Source organism: Nicotiana tabacum, chromosome 2, assembly GCF_000715075.1.
Source record: "Nicotiana tabacum cultivar K326 chromosome 2, ASM71507v2, whole genome shotgun sequence".
NCBI lineage: Eukaryota > Viridiplantae > Streptophyta > Magnoliopsida > Solanales > Solanaceae > Nicotiana > Nicotiana tabacum.
Genome location: NC_134081.1, coordinates 78,986,688 through 79,006,486, shown reverse-complemented (window position 1 = coordinate 79,006,486; position 19,799 = coordinate 78,986,688). Strand labels below are relative to the sequence as shown.

Below are 19,799 nucleotides of genomic sequence, written 5' to 3'. Positions count from 1 at the left end.
CGTGGGACCAAACACCACTAAAAGGGATGTTTAGGCCGGTAGCACGGGTATAAAAAATTGGTAATATGGCACCAGGATCTCCAATGCATCCCTTTTCCTTATAAAATGGAACACGACATTAAGGATGGGCTCCAACGAATCGGAGCCTACTCAAAGGCTTAAGTTAGTGTAATACCCATAATAGAAAATACGTTAAATTGAAAAAGGGAGAAAACGACACGAACACGTTAGCCAAAAAAAGGATCATAAAGAGTACATAGTGTGCGTTGGTTGACTTAGCGATCACCGATTTGCTAAGAGAAAAGGGTAGCTGAGCTGCCTTCCCATATTGTTCTTCGACTAATACCCTTGCTGCTACTGTTTTTCTATTGTTGTTAATTCCCTTTGTCTTCCTTCTCTTTATTTGGTCTTTTGTTTTCAGCCTCATCTCTTTTACTTTGTTGTTTTCCTTTTTTTTTTTTTTTTAATTCCATTATTATATAGGTGAAGGAACTAACTTTCATGTGCGTTTAGAGTAAGATCAACTGTAGCATAATTCCTTCAATTGGTGGTTAATTAACGTTGATGAGACTGTTCGTGTTGTAAAGATGAGGTTGGAGTCCTTGCCGGGTGGCCTCACGCCCTCACTCGGAGGTTAGTCTAATACATTGAAATTCTTAATTTGAAAATCAAACTAAATGTAGCACTAATTGTCATGTTACGTCTTCGCTCCAAATATTCAACCTAAACGTACTACTCTATTACACCAAATTTTATTTTATGATGTCCAGTGTTGCTTATAAAGTTTATCTACTAGTTAACTAATAAGTAGTGATTTTTTTTTATATAATTAATCAAAAGAATTACTTTCCGTAGTTGGACGGAAGGAAGGAGTTGACTAGGTTCCTTGAAATTTTATTAACTACTAAAAGTTATACTTACCTTATGGAATATAATTTAATCTAGGGCGTGTAATAATTATCAATAGGAGACATGATAGTAGCATAATTAGTTATTTATATTATTTTAGCACAAAATGATGAGCATCAAATCTACATTGTAAACAAATGCTGGAAATTTGACAAAGGCAGTCGTCTGTCTAGAGTCTGGTCCATCCATTGGTTGAATTTGTTTTGCTCCATAAGTCCATCCAATTTCTCTCCCAATCCGCTGCTACAAACTCGGCGTAGGAAATGGAGGCGTCGTTCGTATCCAGAGCAAAAACTGCCTTCCATTCTGCCGCAGCTAAAGCGGAGAAAGTTTTCACTGACATTAAAAAATCTGATCTCATCAACGATCCAGGTTCATCCATCTCATTTCTCCTTTTCTTTTTTCAAGTACTATAATAAATGCTTTTTCATTATTGGTTTACATTTTTTTTTCCTCTACCCGATATTCAAATTTGAACAGATTCCGATAACCAATCGCCGGCGACTTCTACAAGTGAGATTCCAGACGATAAGGACGAGTCTAAGGTAAATTTTATCTTCGTTTATTCTAATTATCATCATTCTGATTTTTCAATATTTTTTCTGTTGAATTCATTTGATCGGGAGGTTTTTTCCCTCAAATTATATGTTTCATGTTTTGCTTGATGAGGAAGATGATAAGGAGGAAAAAAAAAGAGAATGTTTTAAGTGTCGATTTTAACCTCGTTTTGATTCATATTTGATTCATTACTCATTTTATCAATTAGAAGTTCAAAACAATTACAGGTCAACTGGCTAATTTCAATGTTAATCAATCAACTATGCCTTAATATGCAATTAATTGGACTTGGCTATATGAATCCTCAATACTGCTCGCGTCAGTTCCATATTTAAAGGATCTATCATATTTTAGCTATTTTTAAGCTGCCCATTGAAGATAATATAGGCGAGTTTAACTGGCTAATTTCAAATACTTCAATTTTCACTGTTTTTCTTATCCACAAGGAATATAGCAGCACAACTTGGTGTCGATATCTTTAATTTCTTAGTGCAGCTCATACTGTGATGTGCTATATTTCATTAACTGGAATTTTAGCTGTTTGTTTTGTTGGATACATCTAAGAGTATATTGAGCTGTTATAAGTAATCATGAGGATGCCTCATTTCCAGGAAGGAAAGACTTCATGGCGTAGACCGCCACCAATAAAGGCAAAGCAGGACTGGCAGGAGAGGTTTAAGAACATAAGAATAGGCAAAAGAGGAACTGAGGGTACTACTGACAAAGCTGAAAGTCCACGAATGGCATATGCAATTTTTGATGAAAATATTTGCTTCATGAGTGAGAGGGAATTACCTAATTCAAAGGTGAGCTATCCCACTTGTTCTACAGCGCAAGGTTCTTAATGTACACATGTTTTGTCTTCAGTATTCCTTGAGCTGATTTTCTTTTCCGCTGGTTATTTCTCACATAAATTCTACTTTTTGACATGCCATGGTAGTTGTTTGTTAGCGACTCTATCCGCGTTTGGTATTGTTTCAGAAATGTGCTTATTTATCGCTGACCTATACTTGCAGAAACCTTATTGGTGCTTTTTTAAGGCTAAAGCTTATTCTTTTTGTAAGTCAAAAGTTGGTGCTGTTGTCAAACTTATACTATACTTGGGTATCATCTACTTACTGAGCTTTTTTAAGACTTTAAACATAGACTAGCTGTTTCTTTTGTATGTTCGAATCAAATTTTCTTCATTCTTAGAGTCGATGAATTATGTAAATGTGCATATAGTTCTCACCTATAGGAAATGCTTAGTTGGAGAGCAAAGCTTATTCTGTAACTTTTGAAGATCTATCAAAGGAATAGCGGGATATCTCATTGCTATGTCTCCTTTAGCTGAAATATGGATTTTTTAATCTTGCTTTTTTCTAATGTTATGAGTTCCTTTATTTTCTTAAGGACTCTGAATTAGGTTCGACCATGGAAGAGTCAAACCTTCGGGACAGAGACGTTATTCCTCCAGCAGCTGTCATGAAGCAACTAGCTGTAGCTGTAGAGTAAGATATTTGTTTATCTTTAAATCTGGAAATTTCTATCACTTTTAGTTGGGGTTCTCTCTGAATTTTCATTGAAATGTTTGATTTTACATTTTTCAGTTCCGTCATGCAAGTGAATTCTCTTCCATATCCTTTAAGTAATTTGATAAACACCAGTCTGTGAACTAAAAAAGAATGTTAATCACTTATGTATATGGTTGTTTTTTACTTAAAATTGATGATGCGATTCTAATTTCCTTTTTTTTCGTTTTCCCCCTATTGTCTTGTTCCTAGGGCTGGAAAGAAGTATATTACAATGAAAGACTTCCTAGCTTCATCCAGAGGTTCTTCACCCATCATGGAGAGGGCTAGCTTAAGCTTGTCAGCAGTGAAGTCATTAGTGCTACGTGAAAAAGAAGACAAGTTTTCCGGTGAATTTGGTGGTGATGACAAAGTCTTGTCTCTTATCAATTCATTGCTAGACGCAGGTAGATGCCAGTTTCCTCGATTATGTGGTGGAATATCTTTGTAGTAAATATAGTAGTAATTTCTATCTCTATCCATTTGGATTACCCTCTGTGATTTTCACTTCAACTGCAATATCTGCAAGATGCTTGTAGAAGGACATTTTCCTGGTAGCAAGGTTGATTCTGATACTGAAACATCCGCAAATGCTTCATCTTTGCCTAAGGATATTCATGGTGCTCCTCCTGAAAGTTTTATTGTTAAGCTTGCTGAAGTAATTGGACGTATGAAATCACTGCGGAAAACGGCATTATTATGGTGCAAAATTGTTGCTGAAGTAAGTAGACTCTATGAAAATAGTTCACATTCAATTTTCTAAGCAGCTATGTCAGGGATTCCTGTTGTCATAGCAGATTTCTCTATCACTTACCTCTGCTTGTTGTCATTGATTACATCGCACATCAGCTTTTTCTTATATGAATATGCATTGAGCTATCTGTCCTGCTGTCAAGGAGTTTCTGAAGAATAATATAGAAGTGTCACTTTACATCCCTGATAGATAGCTGCAGCTATATCTTAATGCTACACTAGTTGGTTCTTTTGAGTGTAGTAAACTTGCCAAAAGTCAAAGTTTATTCATCTGCAATGATCCAAAAACCAGCAAGGCTAGTAGGGACTAGATGTTCACGTTCTAATGCTTCAATTGGGTGCTTTAATGCATCATGTGTCTCTCTCTTTATCTGTATGTATATTTAAGCGTAAATATTTGATGTTTACCATGGTTAGAAGTAGTATGTCTTGAATTAATTTCATTTTATGCTTATATTATTTTCTTAATGGTGAGGATGGTGGTGGAGGTCATTTGTTTTAGTAACTGATAACCATTTTTTACCTAGCAGTTCCCTACTTATGACTAGGATTGCACAAAGGCTTATTCGAAATCGCAACCGGTTGACCTCTCTGGTCCACTCCAGTTTTAAAATGCTAAAACGGCAATCTGTAGAATGGTAGGGTCCAAAACACCAGAAAGGCCTTCGACCTCTTTCAAATGCTTTTATTCATTTACTCCAGGGAAAAAACTAAGTGCATTTGGATAAGACTTGTGAGCAGACACAAAATTAGGAGTCATATTTCTTGAAGCAGAATTGTTTTAGAACAATAAAAAATAGTCAATTGGTCAGATTCTGCCCTTTATCCTTATTTAATGGTCTTTGACTTATTTGCTAGAAAATTTGCAAAATTTTCCACCCGAAGTTGATATAGCTTTAATAGTTAAGAGTACAATCAATTTGAATTTCATTTTCATTCTCATATAGTGATAAACTATGATAAGTCTATATCCTTGTTTGAAACTTTTTGCAAATTGAATATCTTCATACCTTTGACACACCACTTGGTGCCTTTTGTTTTTTTGTTTTCCTCTTTCCGTACCCTTAGTCTTCTGATACTACTTGCTGTTGTCTTGTGTTTCGGTTTTCTGATTACATTACCTTTTGCTAGTTTTGTATTTTGCTTTGGTTGTCATATCGGTTTGCTTGTTATTGCCCCTCCCCTCCCCCCTTCCTGAGCCGAGGGTCTTTCGGAAACAGCCTCTCTGCCTTTTTAAAGGTAGGGGTAAGGTCTGCATACACTCTACCCTCCCCATACCCCACTTTTGGGACTACACTGGGTATGTTGTTGTTGTTGAATCTCTTCATACTCTTCTCTTCTCTTCCCATTTCTCTTTTTTCCCCTCTTCTTTTCCCCCCCCCCCCTTTTGTTTTTTATTAAGAGTGAAAGAGCTCACTTACTCTCATTACCATTTTATGGAGTCTATGGAAAACCCATTCCAGATTTTGCAGTGTCCACTAGTGCATTAGCTCACTGCCCACATTCATTTAAGCTGCACTAATGTATTATATCTACATGGGTAGATACTAATCTCACATTCAGTTTATTGTAGTTAGTGGAGATTTTAACAGAATATCATCTTTACTATTTAGACATCAAGTTATTCTTTAGATCATTTTCCTAATTTAGTTGATGTGTTATGAATCTTCTGTAAACGATCTAACTGAGTACTACATCTTCAATCCTTTTTGCATGTAGTTGAGGAGGCTGTGGTCTGAAGGACAATATATCCCTGGCATTCCTCCAGATCAAATTCCGAACCTAAATTCATGTCTTCTATATCAGCAGTTCCAGGTTATTAACCGTTGCATTTCCAGAAAAAATCGACGCATTGCAGCCACTGAATCATTGGATTCGGTTTTGAGGCTAGCAGGTTCAAATGCTGATGTTCTTGTTTCTGAGGGCACTCTTCCTGCAACTCCCGTCTTGTACGCTAAAGTTAGCACAGGAGAATTAATTCTTCGGTTAGGAGTGGACACACGATCTGATTTGACAATGTTGGAAACAGGTGAACCTATATATACGCCAGTGATGCAGGTTTGTGGACAGGAGCAGATCTTATGATAATAATTGGATAGTTTCCTCTTCAATGATTAATTGCTTACAACCGTGACTATATATGTAGGAAGAACCTTTGCTAACAGAAGATCTAATCAAAGAAACAGAGGAGCTGGTGCTCCGAACAGGGAGGTAATGCCTTTAGGCTGTTTTAAGATAAACCGGCATGTGTTCATGAATGGAGGCCAATCATTAAGATTAGCAGTTTAATACTTGTTCTTCAAAAACGTTTACTTTATCTGTATGTTGCTTGCATTAAAAGTTGCTTAGGAATGACTCAGTAGTCAGTAGTTGCAGGTCTTCTTTTGTTGGATAAGTGGTCACTAATCATCAATTCATCGAAACAAATTGAATGTTACTAATCATGAACATAGTTCAAGCTGTCTTGTATTTTCTTATTTACTAGTTATTACAAATACATGGAGGAACTTTCGGGTTTTCAACTATATCTAAAAAGTATGATTGTCTGATTTCTTTTGTTCCTTGTCATTTTCTTCCTTTTATTGTTCAATGCTTGCCCAAATTTCTCTAAAACTCCAACTTTTAGCACAAGTAGGATGATCTTGACCTTTTCATCTGAATTGCTTGTTTCTTCTATTATCAGTCTTGGAGCAGGGTGCTCTCAACTCCTGTCTGATATGCAGGCTTTCAAGGTGAAGTTTCAGTAACACAAGCTGTAATTAGATTTTTCTTAAGTAACTTCTCAAGCTGGCAATTTGGCAGTGATTGAAATTAACATGCAAATTTCCTGAACTCTGTTAGGCAGCAAATCCTGGGTGTATATTAGAAGATTTCATAAGATGGCATTCTCCTCCTGATTGGATGGAATGTGATACAAATGATGAAATCAATGAAACCCTTGATGCTAATGACTCATTGTCTGGAAGAGGCCAACTGAGTACTCGAATGCAGAAAGAAGGTTATACTCTAATTAACTCAAATTTCATGCCACAATCCCCACACTCTTGTTTTCTGAAATCATTTCAATTGTCGTACTTCAGATACTTTTTCTTTGTCGTTCATGAGACTTGCTGGTTTTAGTGTCTTCTTTAGCCAGTAGGATGTAAATTCACCCTCTACTTGAGCTGCTGAAGAAAAAGTGGTCATCTGTTTCTATCTGCTAGCAGCCATTGTTAATCAGTCTTAAGGTTTCATCTGCTCAGTGTATTAGGTGGTGATACAGGGAGCTTAGATGTTTTTCAAATAACAGTGCTGCCTCAATGGATTGCTTTATGAGATTGTGCTAGTACAAGCGACATGATCATGACAGTTATTTCGAGGTTTTGATGGTGGATATCTTATCCTTGAAATACCACTTGTTGGTTTTGCTTAAAGCTTGGTGATAAATTTGATGTTATTTTCTACTGGAGTCCCATGATTGATTGATTCATGGAAATAGATGAATGGAGAAAGTAGAAACTGAAACAAGGTTATTATTTTCTTTTATTTGTATCTGCAATTGGGCATAGGCTATTATTAATTAAGGAAGCTGCTAAAGTACTAGTCAGTGTTGTTAAAGGCGCGCTTAAGCCGTGAAGCGTGGCTCAAAATATGTTGAGCGCTTCGCCTCGCTTTGTGGGCGCTTCAGTGTTGCATCAAGGCTCTAAGCCATACTTTTCCTTGCCAACGAGTGTAATCCTGAAAAGGCGACACTAAATAATTATATTTCACTTTATCGTAATTATTTTTTCAATTTCTTTGTCCATATATTTGTTATTCATGCTTATAATTATTGGTCTTAGACTATATATACATATTCTTACTCTTTCTCTAGTTGCGCCTTTTTTCATTAAAGCCCACGCTTTATTTGCGCTTTGCGCTTAAAGCCCCAACGGATCTTGGAGCTTTTTTGCGCTTTTCACCTTTGATAACACTAGACTACTAGTGCACCGGTTGTGGATACAAAAGGAAGAATCGCATGTTATTTAGCATAAATGAGATCAAAACCTTCCAAAATGGTAGTATTCTCCACTTGTCCATTCAAGTAGTCTAGCAAGTCCAGTAGGTCCTGGTTGAAAGATTCTTGGGTATGTCCAGCAGTTCTAGGTATGAAAAGGGGTCTATTCACTTACTAATAATGCTAAGCAAGTTGTAGAAGAATATTTAAACTTGGTGGAAGTGGTACCTGCACTAAGTTTAGAATGTCCTTTTAAGACTTCTCATTGTTTGCATTATGATTCTTGATAATATGATAAGTACAAGCCGTCTTTGAGCATACTCCAAGCAGAACAGGTGAAAGAAGTGTGCAAAACTCTGTCTGACAAGTTCTATGGATTGATGTTTTTAGGCAACTTGTGGCGTGAACTATGGGAAACTGCAAAGCCAGTGCCAGCTGTTAGACAAACTCCTCTCTTTGATGAGGATTTGGCTGTGTAAGTATTTAAGTTCCAGGTTAGCGTAGAAGATCTAAACAATTTGTTTTGATTTTCTGAAAGGAACCCTATGATGCTTTCTGTAGGGAAAGTATTCTGGATAATTTAGAGGATATATCACCCCATGAGCTTTTCAAGCAGCTATTTATATCTCTTGTAAGTCCTCTTATGCATGTATGAAATGTGTCGGGTCTTAATTTTTATCTGTCTTCTCCTGTTACTCTCATTCCTCAAACTCTCAAGAGGAAGGAATTCAGCCTGTCATTGGTAACAGAAATCAGAATGAATAATCCCAGATACATATTTTCTCTTTCAAATGAATGCCTATCATTTTTTTGGAAACTAGCAGACACTCTCTTGTGGTAGTATTTCAGTCCATGTTGAATAAGGATTTTCTGTTATTGTTTCAAGACTTGGTATCTTTTGTTCTGAACATAGATTTGAATTTATATCAGCCTGTCACGTGGAAATTTCATCTTAGAAACTCAAATATACTGTTCAGAATTTTCCATTTTGTGCATCCATTTTCCATCAAGAGGAAAAAGTTGATGTAATTTGTGTGTGACACAATTTCTTTTCCTATATTCCATCTACTTTTAGTAGCCAGAACGATTATATAATTATAAATTGCAGTTCATTTGGTGATGCTTTGGAACCTTCCAAGTCAAATTTTCCTCTGTCATCATGTCCCCCTCCCTCTCATATATCCTTTACATAGAAAATTAAGTGTTATTCTGGCTTGGCAATGACATTTTCAGCTTCAAAATCACAAAGACTTGATAATCTTATGTTATTTTCTATTTAAATTTCAGTTGGGATCAGGATTTGTAACTGCTGAGGCCACCCTTTCCAACAACTCAAATTTATCAAAGCTGTTCTGTGATTGTAAAGAGTACGTCATTGTCACCTGTCAAAGCAGCAGCTGGGTTGAGAAAGTTGATGAGTTGTGCCAGGTACGTCTTAATTTAACTTGGTGGAGATGAATAAGCTTGCTGACTGTGTCCCATGGTGTTGGATACAAGCACAAGTCTTGCTGCGGAGATGTGCTTGTGTATTTGACATTCTCTCATGGATTGGCTTATAAATGACTAGTAACTACGCCCCTAGGGATTTGGTTCTATGGTAAGAGCGCAGTGCATGATGTGTGGATTAGGCACACGTCATGAACACTATCGCGGATGAGAACGTGGTGTTTTAAGTGGAGAACAGTAGAGCTGCCCATTTATCTTCCAGGTCTCGAGCCATGCACCAACAGGTCCTTGTAATTTCTCAGTTATTAACCAAAAAAAGGACTCGCAACTTTTGAGGGATGCAAGATTTTTTAGGAATCCTTCGAAACCTATTGATTTCCTATAATCCCGGTTGCCAGTCCCACTCCCGGGGAGGGGAAGCAGGGTTCTGTTGCTTGTTAGACATTTCTTTCTGCAATTTTGTTTGCTTTATAGTGCAGGATGCTATTACATAGATTATAGAATCACAGATTAATGCCTGATTGTTACATTAATAAGTTATGCCATGAAGAATTACATTTTTTTTACTAGGTCTACGAAACTGTAGAGTCAATGGTACTTAGTCCAGATGAAGTCATAAGGATCACATTTCAACCTGAAGAACCTACAGCTGCGCCTGCCAATGAACTAAAAAGTCGATTTAAAAGGCTTAGTCTCATTTTTGGTAACAAGGATAAACTATCACCCCAAGGCCAGAAGAACCAGGAGGAGAGTCCATTACGGCAACCATTCTCATCCATATTTTCAAAGAAACCTCCGAAGCCCGGCAGTTCATCTCCAGCTGATAAACCTGTTACTCCCGTTGAAAATGACTGGACAATTGTGTAAGAATTGTTTTGTTCATTCTCCAACTGTAAATTCATGTTACTAGTTTAGGCATACAAACCCGATGATATCCAGCATTGTGAGTTTCAGCTGACTCTTTTGACGAAACGATTAATGGAAGAATTTATCTAAGATTCTGTTGGTAAGTATTTTCTGTTAAAACAACTTCCTTTGTATCATTAAGTTTTTCTTTCAATTTTTTTTATATATGTATGGGGGTAGGGGACCAACAAGGGAAAAGTTCAGATAACCAATCAACTAGGGGTGTGCATAGTTTGTATAAACCTGAATCCGAACCAACATCCAAACCGAGTATATATTTAGTTTGGATTTTCAGATATGGACTGGATGTCGGATTTAACTTTTAAAATTTTCAAACTTTGGATTGGATTTCAGTTTTGGACCTTCAAATTTTTGGATATCCTGAAATCCGAAATTCTTATATCTTATATTTAGCCCTACCCGGCTACCCATTAGATATTAGCCCATATATCCAATACTTAATTATTACGTCCAATATGCTTGGACTTGTTAATTTTCAAGATGACGACTATTTAAAAAAATTTGATGTCACTGCTGGCATATTTTTTGTTTGGCATGGCTTTACTATGTTGGACATTAATTTTAGGGTCTTATTAATGCTTCTGTTGCAATTCTTTAGTAATGGTTTCATTGCTTCCATAAACACTTTCTTTGGATGATTATGGTGGGAATGAGAAACTATTAAGACAATTTGATAGAATACTTTATTCGAATATTCATTTTTTGTAAAGAAAATGAAGCAACTCAACTTATAGGCTCAAAACCGAAAATTCAAATTATCCAAATCGATTAATCCGAAATCAAACTCAAAATATCCGATCTAATCTGAGCTTATTTGGATCGGATTCGGATTAATTTTGCAATATCTAAAAACCGAAGTATATACGAAAGTTCCCATATCCAATCCAATCCAATCCAACCCGTGCATAGGTTAACAACCAATTGAGCTATTAAGATCTCCATTTATATCATTAAGATTAAATAGGTATTACATTCAAGAAAGGTTAACATTCCAGTATATTCAAAAACTGTTATAAAATAAAGACTATAAAAGAAATAAATCGAAGACAAGTATAGATGGAGATTGATATTTTTATTCAACTTCAAACTTATGTTCATAATGAACTGAAAACTCCTCTATTTATAGAAGAAAGGAAGCACCTGCGAGGCTTTTCTGGAAGCAGCTGTGAGGCTTTTCTTGAGCTGCTTGTAAACTGTCTGCATGAGCTGCTTGCAACCTGCCTGTTTAATAAAAAGTTGCTGCAAATCATTTCATTGAGTTGCTTACAACCTGCCTGCATCAGCTGCTTGTAGATAAATTTCAATAGAGTACCAAACGGATAATTCTTCTTCAGGAAGATTATCTATAGCAGAGTAATAAATAGACATCCACATTATAATTATTTTCATAACACTCCTCCTTGGATGTTCATTAAAAAATATTGTGCCTCGTTAAAACCTTACTAGGAAAAATCCAGTGGAAAAAATCCCAGTGAAGGAAAAAGAGTACACATATTTAGTAATATGCAATTCTAGCTGCCTCATTAACAACCTTACAAGAAAAACCCCATGGGAAAAAACTTAGTAAGGAAAAAAGCGTACAACGCATATTTCTCTCCCCCTTATGGAAAACTTGTTCCAAATATTTAAATCTCCGCATATCAATCTTGTATACCATCTTCTCAAAAGTTAAAGTTGGCAAAGATTTAGTGGACAAATCTGTTGGATTGTCACTTGAACGGATTTGTTGCACATCGATGTCACCATTTTTCTGAAGATCATATGTGTAGAATAATTTTGGTGAAATGTGCTTCGTTCTATCTCCTTTTGTAAATCCTCCATTTAATTGGTCTATGCATGCAACATTGTCTTCGTATAATATTGTGGAATTTTTATCACATTCTAACCCATATTTTTCTCGAATAAAATGAATCACTGATCTCAACCATACGCATTCCCTACTTGCTTCATGAATAACTATTATCTCGGCATGATTTGAAAAAGAAGCAGCAATAGATTGCTTTGTGAAGCGCCATGATATGACAGTACCTCCACATATAAACACATACCCGATTTGAGATCGAACTTTAAGAGGATCAGATAAATAACCTGCATCTGCATAACCAATATGATCTACACCACCTTTGTTAGCATTAGCCAGATACATAAGTGCACCAACTGCACTGAGATAGAGTATTTCAGGACCAAGGAGTTCCTCATCCTCTTCTGGAGGTCAGAACAGATCCTTATTCACTTCAAGTGATCAAACACCCATTTGGTGTACTTAATGGGTGCGCTTTGTCCATGTAAAAGCGTTTAAAGACCCTTTCTATATAGGCAGATTGATGGATAAGGATCTCGTCTGCTAAATATTCAATTTGCAGACCAAGACAAAATTTTATTTTTCCAAGATCTTTCATCTCAAATTCTTTCTTAAGATATTCAATTGCCTTTTGGAGCTCTTCTGGAGTTCCAACACGATTTATGTCATCAACATAAATAGCAAGTATAACATATTTTGATGCCATTTTCTTTATAAAAATACATGGACAAATAACATCATTTATGTAACCTTCTTTCAGCAAATATTCACTGAGGCGATTATATCACATTCGCCCAGAGTGATTTAAATCGTACAAAAACCTTTGTAATCTGATTAGACTTCCCGAGACTTTGAACTATATGCTTCAGGCATTTTAAATCCTTCAGGGATCTTTATATAGATTTAATCAAATGAGTCATATAGGTTATGACTTGCATTTAAATGGCATGACATCTTCAGATGTCTAGACTGCAGGTCTGATCCTCACAAACTTTTACAATATTGTGCAATATATTGTATCAAATATATCGTCGATGATTATTTAGTATCGGTTCCTAAGCGACATAACTTGTTGAGATCTCATCAGTTTATTTATTTTCAGGTACCTAAACTTTTTCTGGAGTTTCATGAAATGTTATGTCGTGAGCTTTTCCAAAGCTCGTTTCCTCCTTATTATGATCATTTGCTCCTATTATTTTTCAAGGATTGTTAACTTTGGAACCGATCGGTTTACTACGCTTCATGCGTGCAGTAAACTTTATCCTTCAGGGACTTCAATTTTAATAGAAACATTTGTAGCTGAAATATGATATTTAATTTTGGATCAGTAAATGCTTCTGGCATTTGACTTGAATTATCTTCTAAGTGAGGATCATATTAATGATAATTCGATTCATATAGTATATTTTCGAGCTGTTTATTCTATCCCCCAAATGTTAGAAAAACTAATTTATATCCCCAATCTTCTTTGGAAAATCTATCTTTGTGCATTGTGGTAGAGAAATTAATCATATACCACACATCAAAAATTATTAGATAGTAAAATATTTTGGTTTCTAATCCTAAACCAATTGTAAGGGGAGGACTTATCATATTTTGTTGGTCTGATGCATACAAGTGTTGTTGTATGCAATTTAGAAAATCTTAGACCAAAACATGAGGATTTGTTCTCATAAGCAATAGTTTAGCTATTAATAGGAGGTATTCAATGCTAAATTAGCTTGGATATAAACCAGCATCATCAAGATGAACTATCTTGATTTCATAATCTGAAAATTATGCTCTTAATTGAGAAAGGCAATTTCAAATGCCAAACTGCAGGTTGACAATAAACACACATGTAACCATCTCATATATGCATCTATACGTGGTTCACATGATAGGTGAATGAGCCCATATTCACCTTTTATATATTCTAGAATTCGAGAATTTTAGTCCCAACTTTAGCTGGTATAATCAATTTATTATAAGAACAAGCAACACAAGAGAATTCTTGAAGAATCTTCTAGTTCTTCAGTATATGCTTATCTGAGTTCTCAAATAGCTCATTTAAAAATGGCAAATGAAACTTCAAGTTTATCATGGCATGTGCTATCTCTAAGTAAACTTCTGGTTTACTATGACATAAACTTTTGCATCAGTAAACTTTTGATTTACTGTGACTACTTTTGTATGAGTAAATTTCTGGTTTACAATAGCTACTTTTGCCTCAGTAAAACTTCTGATTTACTGTGACTGCTTTTGAATTAGTAAACTTCAGGTTTACCGTGATACATGATGTAGTACAAATTGAAGAATAAGGCGTGTAACTTCTCACATACATATTATTTTACCCCTATGATTGTGAAAACATGAAGATTTTCAATCTTCCAATCATTTGTGATCTCAATATGATAGCCATTTGTATTAGTAAATTTCGGGTTTACTATAACATATGTTTTGACCATAATCATATAATATGAATGACATATTTGTATATAAGCTCTTCGAGAGCCTTCATTTATTATCCACAATCTAATATTTATCAGACACTACTGATGTCATGTGTCTTCTAGACAAACAGTTAGTTCTTCACGCATTTTTGATACATTTTGTACTATCAAATATTTCTCAGACACTTCTGGTATCATGAGAGAAAATCATAATCAAATTAATAATATAAAGACAATTCTAAATTTATTAAATGACAAAAATTAAGAAATTTAATATTTCTACCACTACATAATATTTTTCTGCTTCAGGAGGAAATTTTAATTGCTTACTACTTCAGGAGCAAATTTAAAATACAAAATATTGAGTATATCATATTAACTCTTCTGGAGGTCAGTTATAATATATTCATATCAAGAGCGCGTTCATATTTACACGCTTTATTAACATTGCCACATTCACTTATGGGAATGAATTAATATTTATCAAAAATTCTCATCCTTCGGGGAATAGAATATAATTATCTGAACGTGCATTAACCAAATCACATTGTGATAATTTGAACCTCCTTTTAAGATATTTGCTACTTCAGGAGCAAATCGAAGCATGTATGTAATATGGAGAATTTTCTCTAACTTATCTTCAATTGTAACCATAACAAGCCTAAACTATCACTTCTGGTGGTCATAGGCATATACCACTTCTGGTGGTTAACAAAATTTAGTTACAATGAGATATAATAAACATAACCACTTCTGATGATTGTACTCGGCTAGAGTTCAAGTGAACTATGAAGTTAAGTTATAGCAAGATTTAGGAAATATTACCACTGCTGGTGGTTATATATTTCTTACAAATTCTGCCGGAGTTTAAATGGATCTAACAATGTCATCCACTTTATAGTTTCCTATGCAATATTACTCTTATGGAGTAAAATTTAAAATTCTAATTCGAAAATGTGTAAGTGAAAACCGGAACATAAAGATATACAAATTATAGTGTTTTAAAATTCATAGAATGCTCCAGAATCTCGTCCAATGATTATGGCTCACTTACTAAGTTCCTAAATACTTTTTTTTAAAATTGGCAGTAGCATATATAGCAAGTAAAACACATGATAACTTATCGTTGATGGTGTCTGCTAAACCTATTACATAGAGATAAATTTCAGTATCAAATACTCAAGACATGTAATTTTTACCCGATATATCCGGTGCTACAAATTCACGTTTAGAAAAAAAAATGATATTATTTACAAAAAGAAAGTTCGTACCTTTGATTCTTTCAAAGTATTTGCTCGAGATGGCAGAGTCTCGTACTGATAACGTGTTATAAAATAAAGACTATAAAAGAAATAAATCGAAGACAAGTATAGATGGAGATTGATATTTTTATTCAACTTCAAACTTATGTTTATAATGAACTGAAAACTCCTCTATTTATAGAAGAAAGGAAGCAGTTGCGAGGCTTTTCTTGAGCTGCTTGTAAGCTGTCTGCATGAGCTGCTTGCAACCTGTCTGCTTAATAAGAAGCTGCTGCAAATCATTTTATTGAGTTGCTTGCAACCTGCATGAATCAACTGCTTGTAGATAAACTTCAATAGAGTACCAAACGGATAATCTTCTTTAGGAAGATTATCTATAGCGGAGTAATAAATAGACATCCACATTATAATTATTTTCATAACAAAAACCTCTTTAATCTGTAAGCCCTTTTTCTCTCGCTTATCTTCATAGATTTTCTTTTTTCCATCAGCGTTCTAATCCTTGGCGGTACTGTCGTTTTGAAAATCCTTTAAGATGATCCTTGGTACCCCGAACGTTGGCAATCCAGTACATAATAAAGTATTGCTGCACTGTCGTCACAATTTCTCAGAAAGAAAACAATAAGAGTGTGTTTGGTATAACGGAAAATGTTTTCCACAGAAAATATTTTCTTAGAAAATAAATAGTAATCTTATTCATTTTCCGGTGTTTGATACGCAAATTAAGGAAAATAACTTCTCAATAATATTCATAAGTATTTTAGATATAATAAACATGAAAGTCATAAACTTTCGAGCCAACAACCTTCCGAACCGCTAAACTTTCGAAACCGTGAAATTTCGAACCCGTAAACTTTCAAACACATAAACCCCCAAACTCATAAATTTGGAACTTGTAAAATTTCGAACTTGTAAACCGAAAGATGAAAAAACTAAAATTGAAAATATATAAAAAAAAATATTTTTTTTGGGGGGGAGGGGGGAGGGGTGCAAAAAACAAAAAATAGAAATTTAAAATTACAAAAAAAAAGTAAAAAATAAAAAAACTTTTATTTTTTTTGGGGGGAGGCAGTGGGGCGGGGAGGGGGGAGGGGGCAGTGGGGCGGGGTGGAGAGTGGGGGTGCAGAAAAAAGAAAAAACAGAAATTTAAAAATTACAAAAAAAAAAGAAGATTTTTTTTGTGCCGGGGGAGTGGGGCGGGGGAACAGAAATTTGAAAATTACAAGAAAAAAGTGATTTCTTTTTGTGCGGAGGGTGGGGGCAGTGGGGGTGGGGTTTGGCGGGGTGTGGGGTGGAGATGAGTGATGCAAAAAACCAAAAAAAAAGTAAATTTTTTTTTCAAGCGGGGGGAGGGGATAGTAGGGTGGGTGGTAATTTTTGGAGAGAGGGGTGGGGGTGGGTAGGCATGGGGTGGGGTTAGATGGGTGAGTGTAGGGGTGTGGGGCGGGGTTAGGTGGGTGGTGTAGGGGTGTGGGGTGGGTTAGTGAGGGTGGGGAAGGTTGAGAAGGAGTTTTGGAAAATATTTTCCCTTCTCTTGATAAGGAAAACATTTTCCTCCAATTGGAGGAAAATGAATTCATAAGGAAAATATTTTCCAAAACATTTAAGTCAACCAAATATGAAAAAATTGAATATTTTTCCTTCATACCAACACACCCTAAGAAAACGCATGAATAACATAGTTGAATTGGGTAGAACTTATCCTTGTTGGGTGCTTACAACATCAAGCAAAGGGGCAGCCCGGTGCACTAAGCTCTTCTATTCTACGCAGAATAATAGAGATTGTTTTCACGTCCTTCATACCAACACACCCTAAGAAAACGCATGAATAACATAGTTGAATTGGGTAGAACTTATCCTTGTTGGGTGCTTACAACATCAAGCAAAGGGGCAGCCCGGTGCACTAAGCTCTTCTATTCTACGCAGAATAATAGAGATTGTTTTCACGACTCAAACTCGTGACCTTCTGGTCACATGACAGTAACTTTATCGTTACGTCAAGGCTCCCCTTCGCTTGCATCAAGCAAATCTGAAATATATGTCTTGCATATACACTTTTTAGCACTTAACGATGGTTAAGTGATAAGGTATTTCATTATATACTTTTTAATACTTAATCATGGTTAAATAGTATCCATTTTTATTTTGATTAATAAGTATTTACCGTTGGAACTGTAGCGTACTATCGTCACTTTCAATTTAATGACATTTACAGTTTCAGAGATTTTCTTTAAATTTGACTTGCCCTAGAACTTTAGCTTCAGTCCGCTGTCTTAACGTTTTATCTGTTAAAGTTTATTAATTCAAAAAAGTAGATAAAACGTTATTGCCATTAACGTTGATACTATTTTGGTAACTTTTCTAAGATTTATGTTAGTTTTGTTAATTTGTTTACTTAGTAAACGTAGGAATTAAATAAAGAGTAGGAAACCTAAATGGTTTAGGATTTTATATTTGCTAAAAAATTTTGAATATAGGTTTTTCAATTTCTACTCAAAGAAGGTTTTGCACCATTATAAGTAGAGGTGTTGCTACCTATTTTTCTTGTGGTTGCCTCCTACCCCTTTCTTTTTCTTGTTTGCTAGATTTCTTCTTAATAGCCATACTTATTAAATTGGGACGTGCGGATTATGGATCAGAAACAGCCGGAGGAAGTAATGGATTACGATCACAGAAAGGTGGGTGACAAGCAGGATCTTTTCTTTTTTGATGAAGTAAGCCCTAGAAGTTGTTTCTTTCTTCCACATGGTACTCGAATTTGCAACAAATTACTGGATTTCATAAAGAGTCAGTATTGGAAGAGAGGCTACGAGGAGGTTTGGAGTCCAAATATGTACAAGATGAAATTGTGGGAAACTTCTGGTCATGCTGCAAAATTCAAGAACAACATGTTTGTGTTTGAGATTGACAAACAAGAATACGCGCTGAAGCCAATGAACTGCCCCGGACATTGTTTAATCTTCAATCACGGTGGTCGTTCCTACAGGGAGCTACCACTTCGTCTGGCTGACTTTGGGGTTCTTCACAGGAATGAGATCAGTGGTTCACTTGCCGGCTTAACGCGCGTTAGGAAATTTGAACAGGATGATGCTCACATCTTCTGCAGGGAGTCACAGGTTAAGGATGAAGTCAAGGATGTCTTAGATTTCATGAGCTATGTGTATAAAATATTAGGTTTAACTTTTAAGCTAAATTTATCAACAAGGCCTGAAAACTCTATTGGAGACAAAGAAACCTGGGAAAAAGCTGAAGGTGCTCTTGTGGAAGCATTGGAGGAGTTTGGGAAGCCGTGGGGGAGAAAAGAAGGAGATGGAGCGTTTTACGGTCCGAAAATTGATATCACAGTTTCAGATGCAATGAACAGAGAGTTCCAGTGTGCAACATTGCAGCTTGATTTCCAACTTCCGGAAAGATTCGAACTTACATACAAAGCAGAAGATGGAAGTGACGAGAGACCGGTTATGATACATAGAGCTATACTTGGGTCAGTTGAGCGTATGTTCGCTATTCTTTGTGAGCATTTTGAGGGGAAATGGCCTTTCTGGCTTAGTCCTCGACAAGCAATGGTCTGCCCTGTTTCCAACAAATCTCAGTCGTACGCGCTTGAGCTCCGGAAGCAGATACATGATGCTGGTTATTATGTTGATGTTGAAACAAGCGATAAAACACTCCAGAAAAAGGTACGAGAGGCTCAAGAGGCAAAATATAACTATATTCTGGTTGTTGGAGAAGCAGAAGCCAAAAGTGGGCAGGTGAGCGTTAGAGTGAGAGACAATCGTGATATTCAAGTCATGACAGTTGATGACCTCCTCCATCACTTCAAAGATATAGTTGCATCATTTCAGTAGGAGGTGTTATATTCAACAGAAAAATCAGTCAATCATAAGAACCCTTTAGTCTGGAAGAGTTGATAGTCTAGCAGAGTTTTCTTTTTTTCCTTTGTTTTGTTTGGTACGAACGATAGATCTTTTGTTTCTTGCTTATTTTCATACTTCTTTTTCATCAGTCTTCTTATCTCTTGTGGTACTGTCATCTTAAAGATCCTTTAAGATGATCCCCCGCACCACAAAGTAGGCAATCCAGTAAATAAAAAGCATTACAATTGAGCTAATCCAATTTTCTTTCTCATCTTCCACCAAGTATTCATTCAAACGATCCAAAATTGGATACGAGTCATAGTAATAA

General features: G+C 35.7%; 2 protein-coding genes across 3 annotated transcripts; both read left to right on the top strand.

Moving 5' to 3' along the window:
• Positions 1 to 277: 277 nt before the first annotated feature.
• LOC107789087 (uncharacterized) lies at positions 278 to 10,203 on the top strand. 2 transcript variants are annotated; one of them, XM_075234995.1, is made up of 15 exons: positions 278 to 633; positions 1,010 to 1,281; positions 1,390 to 1,454; positions 2,079 to 2,273; positions 2,860 to 2,957; positions 3,231 to 3,424; positions 3,557 to 3,738; positions 5,490 to 5,828; positions 5,917 to 5,981; positions 6,454 to 6,502; positions 6,612 to 6,768; positions 8,137 to 8,221; positions 8,308 to 8,377; positions 9,034 to 9,174; positions 9,763 to 10,203. In XM_075234995.1, exons 2-15 carry the CDS (start codon positions 1,173 to 1,175, stop codon positions 10,057 to 10,059), a joined length of 2,046 nt encoding a protein of 681 aa, XP_075091096.1. In that variant the 5' UTR covers positions 278 to 633; positions 1,010 to 1,172; the 3' UTR covers positions 10,060 to 10,203. The 2 variants fall into 2 exon arrangements, with proteins under 2 accessions (XP_075091096.1, XP_075091097.1); XM_075234996.1 differs by lacking the exon at positions 278 to 633 and having other exon boundaries at positions 927 to 1,281.
• A 7,746-nt stretch (positions 10,204 to 17,949) lies between these two features.
• Positions 17,950 to 19,730, top strand: LOC107789064 (threonine--tRNA ligase, mitochondrial 1-like). Its single transcript, XM_016610833.2, has one exon. It carries the CDS (start codon positions 18,245 to 18,247, stop codon positions 19,460 to 19,462), a length of 1,218 nt encoding a protein of 405 aa, XP_016466319.1. The 5' UTR covers positions 17,950 to 18,244; the 3' UTR covers positions 19,463 to 19,730.
• The last annotated feature ends 69 nt before the right edge of the window (positions 19,731 to 19,799 follow it).

Excerpts from the sequence above, each read along its gene's own strand:
- LOC107789064 (XM_016610833.2), top strand. The coding sequence starts at position 18,245 with ATGGATCAGAAACAGCCGGAGGAAGTAATGGATTACGATCACAGAAAG.
- LOC107789087 (XM_075234995.1), top strand. The coding sequence starts at position 1,173 with ATGGAGGCGTCGTTCGTATCCAGAGCAAAAACTGCCTTCCATTCTGCC. Across the intron at positions 2,274-2,859 it reads GGGAATTACCTAATTCAAAG|GACTCTGAATTAGGTTCGAC; the intron begins GTGAGCTATCCC and ends TATTTTCTTAAG. Across the intron at positions 6,769-8,136 it reads TACTCGAATGCAGAAAGAAG|GCAACTTGTGGCGTGAACTA; the intron begins GTTATACTCTAA and ends TGATGTTTTTAG.